Source organism: Pseudophryne corroboree, chromosome 3 (assembly GCF_028390025.1).
Source record: "Pseudophryne corroboree isolate aPseCor3 chromosome 3, aPseCor3.hap2, whole genome shotgun sequence".
Taxonomy (NCBI): Eukaryota; Metazoa; Chordata; class Amphibia; order Anura; family Myobatrachidae; genus Pseudophryne; species Pseudophryne corroboree.
In genome coordinates, this window is record NC_086446.1 from 61,086,822 (window position 1) to 61,104,204 (window position 17,383).

The 17,383-nt window shown below is 46.3% G+C and overlaps 1 protein-coding gene across 1 annotated transcript in view; it reads left to right on the forward strand.

The window, feature by feature from the left end:
- Window positions 1-17,383, forward strand: part of LOC135054727 (NACHT, LRR and PYD domains-containing protein 3-like) — a 268,241-nt gene that overhangs the window by 149,887 nt on the left and 100,971 nt on the right. The window contains exon 8 of the mRNA XM_063958023.1: window positions 8,035-8,205. Within this exon, the coding sequence (XP_063814093.1) occupies window positions 8,035-8,205 (171 nt within the window). The remainder of the gene's footprint in view (window positions 1-8,034; window positions 8,206-17,383) is intronic.

A 17,383-nucleotide genomic window follows, 5' to 3' on the forward strand; every position in this document is an offset into this window, starting at 1 on the left:
AGACGTGCTCGCTACCCAAGTTGGAATACCGTATCGCTCAACCTGGATTATTCCAACTGAGCCTTTTCAGACCGCACAGCAACACAGGTTATGCGCACTCATGTGCAATAACCCGTGTTCAAAGCTGGCGGTCTAAAAGGGGTATCACTCCCCTATCTCTAGCCCCCATTGGTGACCGCTGATTCTGGTCCCGTACTGCCAATTACAGCCTATTCACAACTAAATATGATATGTTATATGCTATTTACATACTTGACACTACCAGGGTCTAATATATACCTTATTAATTGAACACAGCATTTACTCCGTACTCTATAAGGTTGATTACTTGAGATGGGTATGCGTAACCGCCGCTTGGGATCCTGGTGGTCACCGTACTGACCACGGGATTCCGGCAGCGGAATGCCGGCAGCGGGGGGGGGGGGGGGGGGGTGAGTGCAACAAGCCCCTTGCGGGCTCAGTGGCGAGCCGTCACAGGTTCTATTCCTACTCTATGGGCATGCCGACTATCGGGATTTAGAGGGGTGTGGCATTTAGCCGACGGTAATTTGACCGCTGGTCTCCTGACCGCCGGTCACATAACTACATGCCAATTACTTATATAATGCAGTGAGAGAGAAAAAAAGAACAGTGTGCGCTACAAATTCAGATACACACTGTCCTATGCTCTACTGTGGCAATATATTAGCAACCAATACAACTATATAGTTAATTATTATGTACAGTATAAGGTGCTTAAAGTGCAACTTATTTTGATACTGGCTCCTTGAATTGGCACAGTAAATAAGCATACAGTAATCGTATACATATTTTAATGTACAGTACAAAATATACTGTGAGGAGTTGGGTATGATTGACTGGCGCTCAGGATCCTCGCGTTCAGTATACTGACGCCGGGATCCCAATGAATGAAATCCTGACAGGGGTGACTATTCTATGTTAACCTCTGTGCCCTACCCCCTAACCCTCCCCCAATGGTGCATAAATCGAACCCCCCCCCCCCCTTCCCGCTGCCTAACGCTATCCTTGCCCCCCTTAGTGCCTAACCCTAACCTCCCTGCAGCCTAACCCTAACCCCCCTCGGTGTCTGCTAACCCTTCCTCCCAGCCCTAACCCTATCTAGAACGCTAAACTTACCACGGTCCGGATTCCGGCTGTTGGACTTCCGGCGTAGGTTTCCTGTGTCGGGACTTTGACAGGTTGTGGGACTCCGACAGTCGGGATCTTAATCGCATCCCGCTACAAGGAAACCATGATTTGAGTTCTCTCTCTCTCTCTCTCCTCTATCTCTCTCTTTCTATATATATATATATATATATATATATATACTTTTTAGCTGCACAGTGAAGTGTATTTGAGGCATTGCAACATAATAACTATACATTAACTAGCAACGGATATATAACTGTTTCTAGAGACTGGGCTGTAGTGTTACTAAGGATATCTAATACAGTGGACTGGGACTAGTATTCATTGTATTCATAGGGTGAGAAATTGATTGAGATACTATATAGTATTTGCTATCAGTAATGACGATATCTGGCATAATCCAAAAGTATACTGGTAGATGAATTGGCTCCTGACCAAAAAATTAGCCCAAGTGTATATGCAGACTAGATGGGCCAAGTGTTTCTTATCCGCTGTCAAATTCTATGTTTCTTTGAGGAGTGCCCACTCCCAAGGTATGTGGTTCTGCCTCAGCAACTCCGTAGGCTGGCACTGTATGCTGGGATGTCAGTGATCACATAAATTAGTGATATTTTGTGACTGCACATGCCACCCATACACAAACCCCCTCTAGCATCATGCTGCACTTAGCGGCAATAGACACGCCCATGGGTGAAGCTAGATACACCCTTAAGGCAGAGCATGACACACACCCTCTGTGGCGCACAGTGCAAACTCTCTTGTATCATCTAGAATCTCCCTGAAACTAGTTTCCAAAAGTAGGCAAGTATGATTAAGAGGAGCTGAGCATTGTGTCCCTGCTGGAGAGGGTCATGTTGGGAGGTATGTACTGGTGAGGCTCAGAAAGCCTATGCTGAGCTATCCTCTGCTGATGCAGAGAAATATGACTTGGTTAAAAGTACTATTCTAGCCCGGTCAACTTTAACTCCTTATGGTAAAGCGCAGTGCTTCCACAAACGGGCCCTATTACCAGGGGTCCCAATTTGGAAGCAGGTGGCTGAACTTGCCAGACAGGAGCAGAGTTGGATCCAGCCAGAAGACCGTACTGCCACTCAGATTGTGGAGACGGTGATTATTGACCAGTGTATAAGAACACTAGGGCGGAATATGCAGCGCAGGGACATATATGCTGATCCTCAGAACTTAGTGGAATTAATAACAGTATTGGAGCAGTTTGAGACTGCAGGAAATATGACAAAGATGTCAGAAAATAAACCAGGGGATTGGCGACCAGTTAAGATGGCACCCCAGTGGCCTGTGACCCTGTCTGTTGCGCCTCCACAAGGGAACACTGCTGGAGATGCCAGGGTCATTTGTTATGAATGTGGAGAGCCAGGTCATATAAGGCAGGACTATCCCAGAAAAACAGAGCCTATGGAGTGTGGAGTTGCCAGTAAGGGCGCTATGTACCTGGTTTTTTGCACAATGGTACCATACCTCCAAACATAAGTCTCTCCAGGAGGGACAAAATGCTCTGTTCCTGGACTTCCCTCTTAATGTAGTATTGCCCTCACCAGTGTTGAACTAGTTGCTTGATAAGAAAGGTGATTCCCCACAGGTGATGGCAGTCATAAATTAAGAGAGAAGTCCAGGAGCAGAGCATTCTGTCCCTCCTGGAGATGGTTATGTTGGGTGGTATGTGGTACCCCTTGATTCTTGACCCCTGTTAATGTGGGAAACTGTTGCTAAATGGCTGAGAACTCTCAGCTATTATAGACCCATGGAGTGAGCTGACTCTGATATCGGAGGCTGTCCCTAGCAGGCCAGTGAAATAGGTGCCAGGGTTAGTTGAAGTACTCTGTGTACATGGGTCCACAGAAAACTTCTCCCGAGTGCATTTGAATCTCACCATGTGTCGCACTTGTGAGGTGGTCGCCGCAGTTGGTCCTAAGCTCCCCTATCCACTCATATTGGGACGCAATTTCCCAGGGTTTAGTGAGCTCTTAAAGGAACCACAGAGACATAACTACAATAAAGTCTCCAAGACCCTACATCGTAAAAAGGAGAAGAATAGAACAACACAGCCAGACCACTATGGAAAGAGAACCTCTACATATCTTTCTGATTCACCTGGACCTTCAAATGTTCAGTTTGTGGATATGTGGCCGATGGGACAATGGAAAGAAGCTAAGCAATGACCATATCTCATTTATGAGGTGTGGCGTCAAGCTGCCAGGCAAGAAATGAAGGAAAGTCCGGTCCCTGTACTTGTCGCTAGAACACTTGGATGTCGCACTGTTCCTTTGAGGGATACGTTGTCCACGGAGTGGCGGGCAAGAGTACAACCGGGCATCCGTAAGAAATTACCACTTGTTCCTTACCAGAACGCACCACATTTGGCAAGAAGGAGGAAGATGCACCTGGGAAGATGGTCAAGGAGCATCAGTCTGGTACCCAAACCAGAGATATGGACGTCTTTCCCAGCAAATTAAAAAATTTGTAATGGTGTCAGTCGACATAGAAACAGAATGAGCTTTCCCAAGCATCAAAAAGTGAAAGGGGGGGATATGTGGTGAGAGGGCTTGTGTCTCACCACAATTGCCCACATTCTGGAATCGGCTCCCACCAAGGGAGAAGAAAACAAGGCCTGCACATTCTGTACCTGTAGTGGAAGTTTATAATTCCAAGCTTTTTAAATTGCACAGCTGTAGCTGGAGAAACAGAAGTCCAGGTTTTCCAGCTCACTCAGACAGTAGGAAGTCAGGAGGAGTGGGGTTTAAAATCCCATTTACCCACAATGCATTGCGCTGGTGCCTTTTATAGGCCAGTGAGCAGGGCTGAGTGTATAGAGCCAGAGACCGTGGACATTTACGGTGCCAGGAGAGCATGGCATGTGTAGCGCAAGCCACTGCAGCAGAATGACTTTTGAGCATGGGAAGTTATTAGGCCAAAATGTTGCACCGAGGTAGCTGGATGACTAAGCTAAGCAACACAAGAGGGTGGCACAAACACGTGGACCATCTAGGAGTGGCACTGCAGTGGAAGACTGGGGCCTAGTTTTTAAAACTGCCATCCTAAGAGCACATTATGCAAAGAAAAAAAGAGGTGCAATATGAAATTGTCCTTGAGCCCTCCCACCCACCCTTATGTTTTATTTTCCTCACAGCCCCAGTTGCGGAAGAAAATGAAGGAGGAGCTGTTGGTGTGTTACGTTCCACTTGAGCTTACAATTTTCTCACCAGCAGGTCTTTGCACCTCTGCAGACTTGTGTCCGCTGGAAAGAGAGATACGATATAGATTTTAAACTAGGGATGGGGAACATTCGGCCCTCCTGCTGTTGTTGAACTACACATACCAGCATGCCCTGCAACAGTTTTAGCATGGCCAAATGGCAAAACTGTAGCAAGGCATGCTGGTATGTGTAGTTCAACAACAGCTGGAGGGCCAAAGGTTCCCCACCCCTGCTTTAAACCTAGGATCAAGCACGGTGGCCAAAATGTAGTGATTTGATTTCAAAAGATTGACCACCCTTAAATCCTGGCAAAGTGAATGAAGGGCTCCATCCACAAGTCCCACATACTTAGTGGAATTGTTCTGTCTTAGCTCATCCTTCAATTTCTACAGCTGCTTCTGCAAAAGCCTGATGAGGGGAATGTCCTGACTCAAGCTGGCAGTGTCTGAACTGACTTCACGTGTGGCAAGTTCGAAGGGTTGGAGAACCTTGCACAAGTTGGAAATCATTCTCCACTGCACTTGAGTCAGGTGCATTCCCCCTCCTTTGCCTATATTGTAGGTGGAGGTATAGGCTTGAATGGCCTTTTGCTGCTCCTCCATCCTCTGAAGCATATAGAGGGTTGAATTCCACCACGTTACTACCTCTTCCTTCAGGTGATAGCAGGGCAGGTTCAAGAGTGTTTGCTGGTGCTCCAGTCTTCGGCACGCAGTCACTGAATTTCAAAAGTGGCTGCGTTTCCTGCATGCCCTTGTCCTTTTTCAAAATATTCTGCACCACCAAATTAATTGTGTGAGCAAAACATGGGATATGCTGAAATTTGCCCAGATGTACTGCTCGCACAATATTGGTGGCATTGTCAGATATCACAAATCCCCAGGAGAGTCTAAGCGGGGTAAGCCATTGTGCGATGATGTCCCACAGTTCAGTAAGAGGTTCTCAGTGGTGTGCCTCTAACAGAGACCGGTGATACACAGCGTAGCCTGCCTAGGACCGAGTTGGGGTTTGTGAGAAGCTGGTGCAGCTGCTGTTGTTGCTGTGAGAGGCAATACAGCTACCCAGTAGGCTGTCACATTCATGTAGTCCTTAGTTTGCCCTGCACCACTTGTCCAACTATCCGTGGTTACGTTGACAGTGGGTACAACCACATTTTTGTGGATACTTTTCTTAATGTGCCTGTACAGTCCGGGAATCGCTTGCCTAGTGAAGTGGAATCTAGATGGGATTTGGTATCGGGGACACAGTACGTCCATAAACTGTCTAAATTCCACTGCACTAATGGGGGATACCCGCTTGCAACAGGGTGATTGCTGTCATATTTCATCTTCCTCGCAAAGGACTGTTGGACAGTCAATTGCTTAGTTAAAGTAGTACAAGTGTTATTTCGACTTCCTGTCTGGGATGACGATCGACTCCCAGCAGCGACAATAGCAGTGGTAGCAGTAGGCGTAGCACTCACGGATCCTCCGTAGGAATCCAGGATAGGAGAGGACTCATCATTCATGCCAGTGACATAGCCTGCAGGACTATTTCCGTTCCTGACTGAGTAAATTGACGATGGTGGGAGTTGGTGACAAAGGCAACAGATGGCTTGACACCTGTTGTCCGGAATTGTGGAGAAATAATTCCACACTGAAGAGGTGGATTTTTTGGTATTCTGCCCAGGCATGACAATGGGCTTTTTCATCCTTTTGACAACAATTGTCTCCACTGGTGCCTTATTTAAACAAACTACGTCACCATCATAATCCTCATCGTCAATTTCCTCCTCAGCGCCAGCTACACCAGGGTGGTATTTGATATGTCGGCTGTTGGGATCCCGGTACTCAGTATACCGGTGCCGGAACCCTGACAGCCGGCATACCAACGACTTTTCTCCCTCTTGGGGGGTCCACGACCCCCATGGAGGGACAATAAATAGTGTGGTAAGTGTAGTGAGCCTGCAATGGGCTCTTTTGCACTCGCCCTGCTGCCTGTATGCCGGCAGTCGGGATTCCAGCACCAGTATGCTGGGCGCCGGGGGCCTGACCACTGGCATAATATACTACACCCCTACACCAATATCCTCCTCATCCTGGTGTACTTCTACAGTGACATCGTCTATTTAAATATTAGCAACTGGACTGGTGGTGCTCCTCCCAGCACTTGCAGAGGAGCCTCCTCTTCCCGTACAGTCTTGGGAAGGTCAGGCCTAGACATCGCAACCGTGGACACACTTGGACTCTACGTGGGGATTTGTGGTATCTCTGAATGCACAGTTGTTTTTTCCTGTGCTTTAACAAGCTTTATTTTTTACATTTTTCGAGAATGAGGAGGGCTTCCATCTTCATGAGAAGCTGAACCATCAATCATGAACATAGTCTGCCTTAGCCTTTCCTTGCCACATCATGTCGTGAGTAATATATTGCCAATTTTACGTTTCTCGTCAGATAATTTATTTATTTTTGATATTCATTTTTGCTTCTTGGATTTTACATGCCCTCTATGACATTGGGTATCGGCCTTAGCAGACGACGTTGATGGAATTGCATCATCAATGTCATGACTGGTGGCAGCAGCTTCAGCACTAGTACTAGGAAGTGGTTCCTGATCTTTCGCCCCTTTATTATTACAGCACACAGAACAGTGCCCCATTATTTTTACAGCACCCGACAGGGACACAGCATTCCTTTATTTTTACAGTATCCCTGTATTATTACAGCACACAGGACAGTTCCTCTATTTTTACAGCATACAGGACAGCACCCCTGAACACCACAGGACAGTTACACCCCCTGAACAGCACCCCAAACAGCACAGGACACACCAGGACAGCACTCAGAACAGCAACACCCCTAAAAGCACACGCTGACCCCACCCCACACAGAGAGATAGAAGTCTGTTTCCCTCATTCTCCAAGTCCAGAGTAAAAATGGTGGCGATTCATGGCTCCTTATATGTAATCCAAAACCTGCAAGAATCCGACAGCGGGATGATGACGTTTTGCCTCGTTCTGGGATCCAAGTCTGGTGGGAAGTCTCGAGCCGGACTCGGATCTGGGCTCGGATCATGAAGTCCAGGGTGTTCGGATCTCGGAGATCCAAATCCGCTCATCCCTAATAAATGTATACATTTTTTATTTTTTTGAGGTACTAACTAATCCAGTGAAGGATTATCCCTTCTCTCTGAAATGCACCCCTGTAGTTAACCAGTAAGCACTGAGATGCCCGCTATCAAGGCTTGTGGAAAGTGTAACTCTGACACTCCACCAACAGTGCACCATAACATTTATCAAATGGCAGGGTGTATTCACAGACAGCAAAGCTTTTTTTTTTAAATCTCCATTTATTATGGTATTTTACTAAAGTATGTATTCCTTGAGCTAAATAATGGGGATTATTGTTACACCATATGATAAGAATAGTAGGTGGGTTCCAGGAGTTTAGATGTCTTGATTGGGGAATATTCATCCAGGCACAATTGCGTACATGAGTATAATACGTTTATATCATACTGTGTATTTGGTTTGACCTGTTTTAATAACATGCACCTACAGTCTAGTAGCTGAATTATGCAAGCAATGTTTACTTTACAAATTTTTGTTCTTATCAATTATACTTTAATGTTGAGTTTGAAACTGAAAATAACAAATTATAAAAAAAATCACCTTACGCAGATCTCTCATCTCTCACCAGATTATGGGGCTGTGGTCTGACCCCCTCCTGCTGTGAAGATCTCCTCTCTGTTATTACTACACACCGCTCTCTGACCAGACTGAATCTGTCAGAAAATGATCTGGAGGACTCTGGGATAAAACTTCTGTGTGAGGGACTGAGACATCCGGCCTGTATTCTGCAGGATCTTATGTAAGATCTTTCTTAGTCTAAAGCTGGGTACACATCAGACAATGGGGGTCATTGCGACCCGTTCGCACGCAGCGGTTTGTCGCTGCGGTGTGAACGGGTCCGGAATGCGCTGGCGCGGCGGACTCAATGCGCACGGGTGACGTTGCCCAGCGATTACGTCGCGTCTAACGAAGGAAGCGGTCGCAGAGCCGACCGCAAAGAAGATTGACAAGAAGAATGCATTCCTGGGCAGTTCCGGACCATTGGAGACCGTTTTCGGGGAGTGGTAAGGAAAATGCAGGCGTGTCCAGCAGAACGGACAGCGGATGTCTGACGTCAAAGCCGGCTCCAGCATCGCAGAGATCGTCGCACAGGGTAAGTAGGTATAGGGCTGGTCTACTTGAAATTTTTTTAGCATAGCAGGGCTGCACAAGCGATCGCAGCCCTGCTAAGCTAAAATACACTCCCCAATAGGCGTGTACTAGTTGATCGCAGCAGCAGCAAAAAGTTGCTGATGCGATCAACTCGGATTGACCACCAATGTGCAAACAACGTGTTTTTGTCAACTTTTTTCCCTTGAACTCCCAGACAAACAATATGGGGCCTGATTCAGGTTGGATTGCAAATTCTGCTAAGTAGCAGAATTTGCAATCCATGAGATGGCAGGGCAAACCACCCATCGCAAGGCCCCAGCATACTGACCTCCGTTCCCCCCTTTATCAAGCAGAAAATGCGATCGCATAGCAATTTCTGCTTGATAGCAGAAATTCGGGTTGCCTCATGCCGGCGCAGCTTGGCTGTGCCCACAGGAGGCCCGCCACCAACATTCCAATCATGGCAGCTCTGTGTGACGTCATGCAGCCGCCGCAAACACACACCCACGCCACCTTCCGTTTGCCTCCCCCATTTTTAACCACGCCCTTGCAACGCTCTGTCTCCACCTAGGAAACGGAGTGTTGCCTCCCCCCATCCCGCCCCGCAAACCAGGCAGGGGCGATTGCATTTTCTGCGCCCCCCGCAGCAAATGCTAGTGCATGCTCAGGATGGGCGCTGCACATACGCCCGCATCCTTTTCGTAATATTTGCGGTTGGATCGTGTTTTGCAATCCGACCTGAATCTGCCCCATAGTTCATAAACACTGTGCAATCTTACAACTGACCTAACGACATATCGTGCGTCATTCAGTAGTTTGGTCCTTAACGATATATCAGGTATAAATGTAGGTACAGTAGTGCGTACACACTGCATGATTTGGTTATATCATCAATTTGAGCTGCATGCAAAACCAACCTGAATACACGACAAACGACTTACGAGAGTGAGCGATAGTGCATACACAATCCGTCAGAATCGGCACATTGTTAGAAATATCATCTGTTGTGCACACAGCTTAAATTATACTGTTCTCTCAAGATATATATAAGATATAGACTAGAGAAGGTAATATCATGAAAACATTACCCACTATCATTTATTTCTGTCATCTGAGTATATATATATTGTGAGAAGGATGACATAATATGGATTAAAAGGTTCAAGCAGTTCCTTTATTCTCAGGCAGGTAAACTGCATCAGGTTATCTTCGGAACGGCATACACTTCACAGCATGGTAGTTTACAGTTCACAAGCAATTTGGAAATGGGTGTGGTATATGTTGCCGTGGCTGGTATCCCAGTGGTCAGCATTCCGATGCTGGGATCCTGGCTGCCAGAATGCCGGTAGGGGAGTGTGGGGGGGGGGGGGGGGGGCGAGCGCAACGAAGCACCTTTGCGGGCTCGCTGTTGCTCGCCATGCAGCTGGCTCGGTGGCTCACTGCGCCCGCCACAGATTTTAATCCCACTCTATAGGTGTCATAGACGCCCACAAGTGGGAATAGCTCCTGTTAGCCGAGATTCCGGCTGGCGGCATTGTGAGTGTTTGGGATCCCGGCATCTGTATGCTGACTGCTGAAATCCCATGGGCCTACAATGTAACCGCATCCCGTTGGCAACACATCCATATGACTTCCTATTGTAACCCCACATACCAAGCCTATCGTCTGAGCGACTGGTTCCCCATCAGAAGCCTTGCAGATCTGCATTCACACAACTTTAAAGGCAGATGTCAGGTGCTGCTAATTAGCCTTGCTCGTGGCTTACCACTGATCCTAGGACTGGATCTCATTACACCATACTGTTTATTGCTCCATCTCTGCACAAACCTGCTGCTCCACATTAACCTCATGTGAAAGCATGCTGTCCCTGCCATACTCCTTCCCCCTTATCTTCAACCACCAACACTTTTTCCAGATGAACTCCGGCCTTGCCCACCTCCATTTGCGCCCTCCGACCGGGAACACTATCCTCCACAATTTTATAGATTTTGACTTCCTCCCCCTCTTCTTCCTCCCCTAGCTTCACCACAGAGTTGCTCGGAGGTTTGGGACCCACAAACCTTCTGGAAAGGGCATCAGCATTGAGGTGCTGCTTCACTGGTCGATGCTTCACCTCAAATTTGTATGGCTGTAAAGCCAAAAACCAATGGGTCACACAGACATTTAATTCTTTGTTTGTGTGCAGGTGACCCTTTAGGGATTCCGGCATCGGTATTTCGACTGCCAGGATCCCATCCACTGGAATCCTGACCTGATCCCTTGCTCCCACCTTTCCTTCAACACATCTAAAATCCCTCTAGGTTGCCTCCCATAAAGGAGTTTGAAGGAACCGAAACCAGTGGATGATTGGACCTCTTTTGGTATTCCCTGATGGGTATACAGCGGCAATCACTCCCGGGCAATAGCGCTGGATTTCATATTACATAGTAGTATGGCCATCGGCTATCTTGTATCATAATCTACTACCACTAGTATGTATTGATGCCCATGAGCAGATTTGTCCACTGGTACCATATCAATCATCTCAAAAGGTACATAAATAACAGGGAGAGGAACCATGAGTGCCCTAAACCTGGTCTGGTTTGCTGTCTTCTGACACACCAGGCATTCTTGACAATGTTTTTTTACTGCTGTATGAATGCCTGGCCAAAAGAGTCTTAACTGTATATGCTGGAGAGATTTCAAACCCCCCCCCCCCCCCACACCTAAATGGCCACCCCTCAGGTGTGCATGAGCCACCCTCAACACCAACTGCTCGTGTTTCCAGGGAACCAACAAATGATCTACTCTCTAACCCTACAAATATGTTACACAATATAACAAATAATTATTCATTGCAAAATTTGGTGCACCTTCTACTGGTAAAGCAGTGATTATTTTACCATTCACTTATACAATATTTCCAAATGCATTTGTCAAGTTTCCATCATTCTGTTGGTTTCAACCAAAGTCCTGTAAAGACACTTTCTTGCCAAATGCCAATGGGAATCCACTGTGCCTCAATCTCACTCCCCTCTTGCTCCTCACTGGCCAAGGAGGGTCTTAACGTCACAAAGTTTTGGTATACTGCAGAGCTTGGCTCTTGGGACACCTCTGCCATGGACTGCCTGCTGTCATCATGCCAAGAAACAACTTCTTGTAGTAATGGAAAATCCCACCCTAAGATCAATGGCCACCCTTTTATCATTACTGGTAGTTGGACATGAAGGCATTCTTCTACATCCCCATGTACACATATGATCTTCTCTGGGGTAGAACCTGATCAGCCCCAGGTGGAAGCAGGTTAGCGGAGATAATAGTTAATTTACTGGCAGTATCAAATAAGGCCCAGATCTCCCAGCCTTCCACCTGCACCATCAAATGAAACAAGGTGGTTTCCACTGGAGAAATGCTTCCAGCAGACAAGCTGGCCACCGGTTGAGTTATTTTTCCCACACTGCATTTCATTGGCTCAACAGGCATAGTCCAAAGCAACCATCTCCACTATACGCTGAGCCAAGTTTTTATCCGGCTGCAACCATGCTTTACTCAGCCTGGCTAATATTGGCCCTTGGAGGTTCAGTAACCATTCTTGAAATTCCTGTGCCTTGCTGGGCCCCTTCACTCCAACCCTGCAGAGTATGGCCTTTTTAAGGAGAGGAGAGGAGTTTGCCTCAGCCACTGTCAAGTCAACATATGCTCTCTGAGGTTCTCCTGTGAGACAGGGAGCACGTCTAGCAGCCCAATCCTCCTCGGGCCATTTTAAACATGCAGCAGTACGCTCAAAGGTGCACAGAAAAGCTTCAATATCATCAAATAGGGTAAGCTTCTGTAACACCTCTCGCTCACGCCCAATTTTCCTTATTTCAGTGAATTCAGTATGTAATAGCTGAATTTGAGTCTGCTGACCCTGAATAAAAGTTTGCTGTCTTTGCACCTGTGCTTGCTGCACTGCTACTATTTCCGAAAAACATTTCAACCTGTTTTATCCCTTTATGGACAAACGTAGGAGGCTTTATTTATTATCTTTGGTGTGCCAGTTTAAACTATAGCAAATTAACACCACATTATTTGTAGTTTATCTCACCGACCAATTCACCATAGATAAATCTAGAAATAATACATCTAGCTTTTAAGCCACATGCATAAAAACAAACACTATTGCACGAGCTGTGAAAACATCTGCCAGGTTACTTAGCTGTATTCTGGGTTCTGTTTGGCTTCTAGCAGCAGCCAGCAACGTGTCCCTGTTTGGGCGCCAAATGTGAAAAGGATCACATACAGATGGGTCCACGGTTATCTTGGCTAGTTTTCTGCACCTAGGAACACCATGGTTTATTAGCATAAACCCTTCATCTATTGTTCTCAGCTGCAATACAATACAGAGAACAATACAGCAGGGGATTAAGTCATTACAACAGGGGATTAAGTCCGACTGCCCAGTCTCAATTAATCCTATTAAAGGTCAAGATAAACATGGACCCATCTGTATGCTGGATTAAAAGGTAAAAGCAGTTCCTTTATTGGCAGGCAGATAAACAGCATCAGGTTAGCTTTGGATAGCATATACTTCACAGCATGGCAGTTAACAGTTCACAAGCAAGTTGGTAACACCTCCATATGACTTCCTTTCATATCCCCACACACCCAGCATTTTGTCCAGGTTACTGGTCCACCATGCAAAGCCCTGTGGATCTGTACTGACAAAAGGCAGATATCAGGTGCTGCTAATTAGCCTTGTTTGTGGCATACTACAGATCCTTGGAAAACCTGGACTGGATCTCATTCCACCATGCTGTTTATTGCTCCATCTATGCAAAACCCTGCTGCTCCACATTATCCTCATCTGTAAACAGGCTGTCCTTGCAACACTTTATGGAACTGTTTTATCATCATAATTGTTATAGATTTGTGTATATATACATATATATATATAAGTAGAAATTAAGTATTCGGCACTCCAAAAAGTCTCTATAAAGCAGCTTGCCGGGTGCCCTCCATAACACTGCGGTCATGTAGTAAAGAGAAAATCGGCGGCACTCTCGGACTTATATATAAACAAGAAAAGAGATCACCCCTACTTGTTAAACTTAACATTTCGGTTTTTAGTAAACCATCATCAGAAGTAACAAAGTAGTATAACAAACAAACAAACAAACAAACATACCTATATGCATTCTAAAATCACCACACGTGCAACTCACCTGAGGTTTTCCGGTGATGTCATCATGCTTGGACAAATCCGCCCAGATGATGACGCATACCGGCCCGTGTAAATCCCATCACCATGACAACATCATATACATGAAAAAGCACTGTTACCGTTTCACAGCAACATATATTGTTATAAAACAAGAACAATCTAGAACAATTAATCATGATCATAAGAACGGAACTCATCAGATTCATAATAGTTAAAGTATGTTATCTAGTCAAGGCAAAAAAATCTTATCAAATTAACTGGAATAAAATCATAAAAAGCACGTAAGAGACAAAGTCTCATTGAGGCCATTTGGAGCCACCGTTTTAAGTCGGTGTATCCAGCAGGCCTCCTTTTGTAACAAAATACTATGGGGTAAATTTACTAACATTCGTAATTTTCGGGAAAAGGTCAAAGTTCAATCACGAATGACATCGAAAGTGTAAAACTGCAACTTTTTGAATTGATTACGACTAATTTACTAAGCTGTCGTATTTGGGTTTTTCTTTTGTTCCGATGTCGATGTCATTCGTTTTTATTTTGTTTTTTTTACGGCAGTGATTAGCAAAACACTGCCGACTTTTTTTACAATGAATCTCGGCCGGATCTGTGTGATCCGTGCTGGGGTTCATTTTTTTTTTTTTTTAATTAAACAATGAGAAATCATTAAAAAAAAATGCGTGGGGTCCCCCCTCCTAAGCATAACCAGCCTCGGGCTCTTTGAGCCGATCCTGGTTGCAGAAATATGGGGGGAAAAATTACAGGGGTTCCCCCATATTTAAGCAACTAGCATCGGGCTCTGCGCCTGGTCCTGGTTCCAAAAATACGGTGGACAAAAAGGAGTAGGGGTCCCCCGTATTTTTAAAACCAGCACCGGGCTCCACTAGCTGGACAGATAATGCCACAGCCGGGGGTCACTTTTATATAGTGCTCTGCGGCCGTGGCATCAAAAATCCAACTAGTCACCCCTGGCCGAGGTACCCTGGGGGAGTGGGGACCCCTTCAATCAAGGGGTCCCCCCCCCAGCCACCCAAGGGCCAGGGGTGAAGCCCGAGGCTGTCCCCCCCCCCATCCAATGGGCTGCGGATGGGGGGGCTGATAGCCTTTGTTGTAAATGAAAAGGTATTGTTTTTAGTAGCAGTACTACAAGTCCCAGCAAGCCTCCCCTGCATGCTGGTACTTGGAGAACCACAAGTACCAGCATGCAGCGGAAAAACGGGCCCGCTGGTACCTGTAGTAATATTACTAAAAAAATACCCAAATAAACACAAGACACACACACCTTGAAAGTACAATTTTATTACATACATACACACAAACATACATACATACTTACCTATGGCCCCATGCAGGTAGGTCCTCTTGTCCAGTAGAATCCAAGGGTACCTGTTGAATAAATTATACTCACGAGATCCAGGGGCCCAGGGTCCTCGTCGTATCCAAGTGTAATCCACGTACTTGCATAAAAAAACAAAACGCTGACCCGAGCCACGAACTGAAAGGGGACCCATGTTTGCACATGGGTCACCTTTCCCCGAATGCCAGAAACCCACTTTGACTTCTGTCTAAGTGGGTTTCTTCAGCCAATCAGGGAGCGCAACGTTGTAGCACTCTCCTGATCAGCTGTGTGCTCCTGTCCTCACTGACAGGCAGCACGCGGCAGTGTTACAATGTAGCGCCTATGCGCTACATTGTAACCAATCCTGGGAACTTTCTGCTCAGCGGTGACGTCACTTTAGGTCAACCGCAGGGCAGAAAGTTCCCAGCATTGGTTACAATGTAGCGCATAGGCGCTACATTGTAACACTGCCGCGTGCTGCCTGTCAGTGAGGACAGGAGCACACAGCTGATCAGGAGAGTGCTACAACGTGGCGCTCCCTGATTGGCTGAAGAAACCCACTTAGACAGAAGTCAAAGTGAGTTTCTGGCATTCGGGGAAAGGTGACCCATGTGCAAACATGGGTCCCCTTTCAGTTCGTGGCTCGGGTCAGCGTTTTGTTTTTTTATGCAAGTACGTGGATTACACTTGGATACGACGAGGACCCTGAGCCCCTGGATCTCGTGAGTATAATTTATTCAACAGGTACCCTTGGATTCTACTGGACAAGAGGACCGACCTGCGTGGGGCCATAGGTAAGTATGCATGTATGTTTGTGTGTATGTATGTAATAAAATTGTACTTTCAAGGTGTGTGTGTCTTGTGTTTATTTGGGTATTTTTTTAGTAATAGTACTACAGGTACCAGCGTTCCCGTTTTTCCGCCACATGCTGGTACTTGTGGTTCTCCAAGTACCAGCATGCATGGGAGGCTTGCTGGGACTTGTAGTACTGCTACTAAAAACAATACCTTTTCATTTACACAAAAGGCTATCAGCCCCCCCATCCGCAGCCCATTGGATGGGGGGGGACAGCCTCGGGCTTCGGCCCTGGCCCTTGGGTGGCTGGGGGGGGGGGACCCCTTGATTGAAGGGGTCCCCACTCCCCCAGGGTACCCCGGCCAGGGGTGACTAGTTGGATTTTTGATGCCACGGCCGCAGGGCACTATATAAAAGTGACCCCCGGCTGTGGCATTATCTGTCCAGCTAGTGGAGCCCGGTGCTGGTTTTAAAAATACGGGGGACCCCTACTCTTTTTGTCCCCCGTATTTTTGGAACCAGGACCAGGCGCAGAGCCCGATGCTGGTTGCTTAAATATGGGGGAACCCCTGTCATTTTTTCCCCCATATTTTTGCAACCAGGATCGGCTCAAAGAGCCCGAGGCTGGTTATGCTTAGGAGCGGGGACCCCACGCATTTTTAAAAAAAAAAAATAAGCACTTTCCCACCCCTTCCCACTGATAGACATGCACGGATCTCATGGATCCTTGCATGCCTATGCAATCACGGCTCAAAAAAGCAGGTCTGCTTTTTTTTAGCACTTTTTTGCGATTTGTAATTTTTCACGGCAGTGTTTTCCTCTTTGGAGATTTGCACTTTTTAGTAAATGACCGAGTTCTACTAATTTGCTGGCGTATTTTGACCAATGGTGTAATCATTCGTATTTTTTTACAACTACTTGCAAAAAAATATGAATGCCCTCATCTCTGCCGTGATTTAAGTTTAGTAAATGACCGAGATGACACTTTGGGGTATATTTACTAAGCTCCCGATTTTGACCGAGATGGCGTTTTTTCTTCAAAGTGTCATCTCGGTAATTTACTAAACTCAAATCACGGCAGTGATGAGGGCATTCGTAATTTTTTGCAAGTCCAAGTTAAAAATTATGAATGATTACACCATCGGTCAAATTACGCCTGTTTAGATATGAATCTCGGTCATTTACTAACCATTCGTAATTGTAATTGCGGCCGCGAAAATGCATTCGCGGCCGCGAAAAATTACAAATCGTAATTTTTTCCCAAAAAAAAACGCGCCAGCATTTGAAAACCGCGTTTACATGTGTACTCAATTATCCATTACTCACACCTGAATGTTTGGCCCTATAAAAGTGTTTCTGGCACATTCTGAACTTCTCTCACTCTGAAATGGCGGCTGTGGTGTGTGGCAATGGTTTTTTGTTTGCTGTGGGATACCTTAGACTGCTCCATGAGGCTTCCAGGAATCAGGCCCAGGTAAGTGAACATGGTCAACAGGTTGTCCAGGTACCGC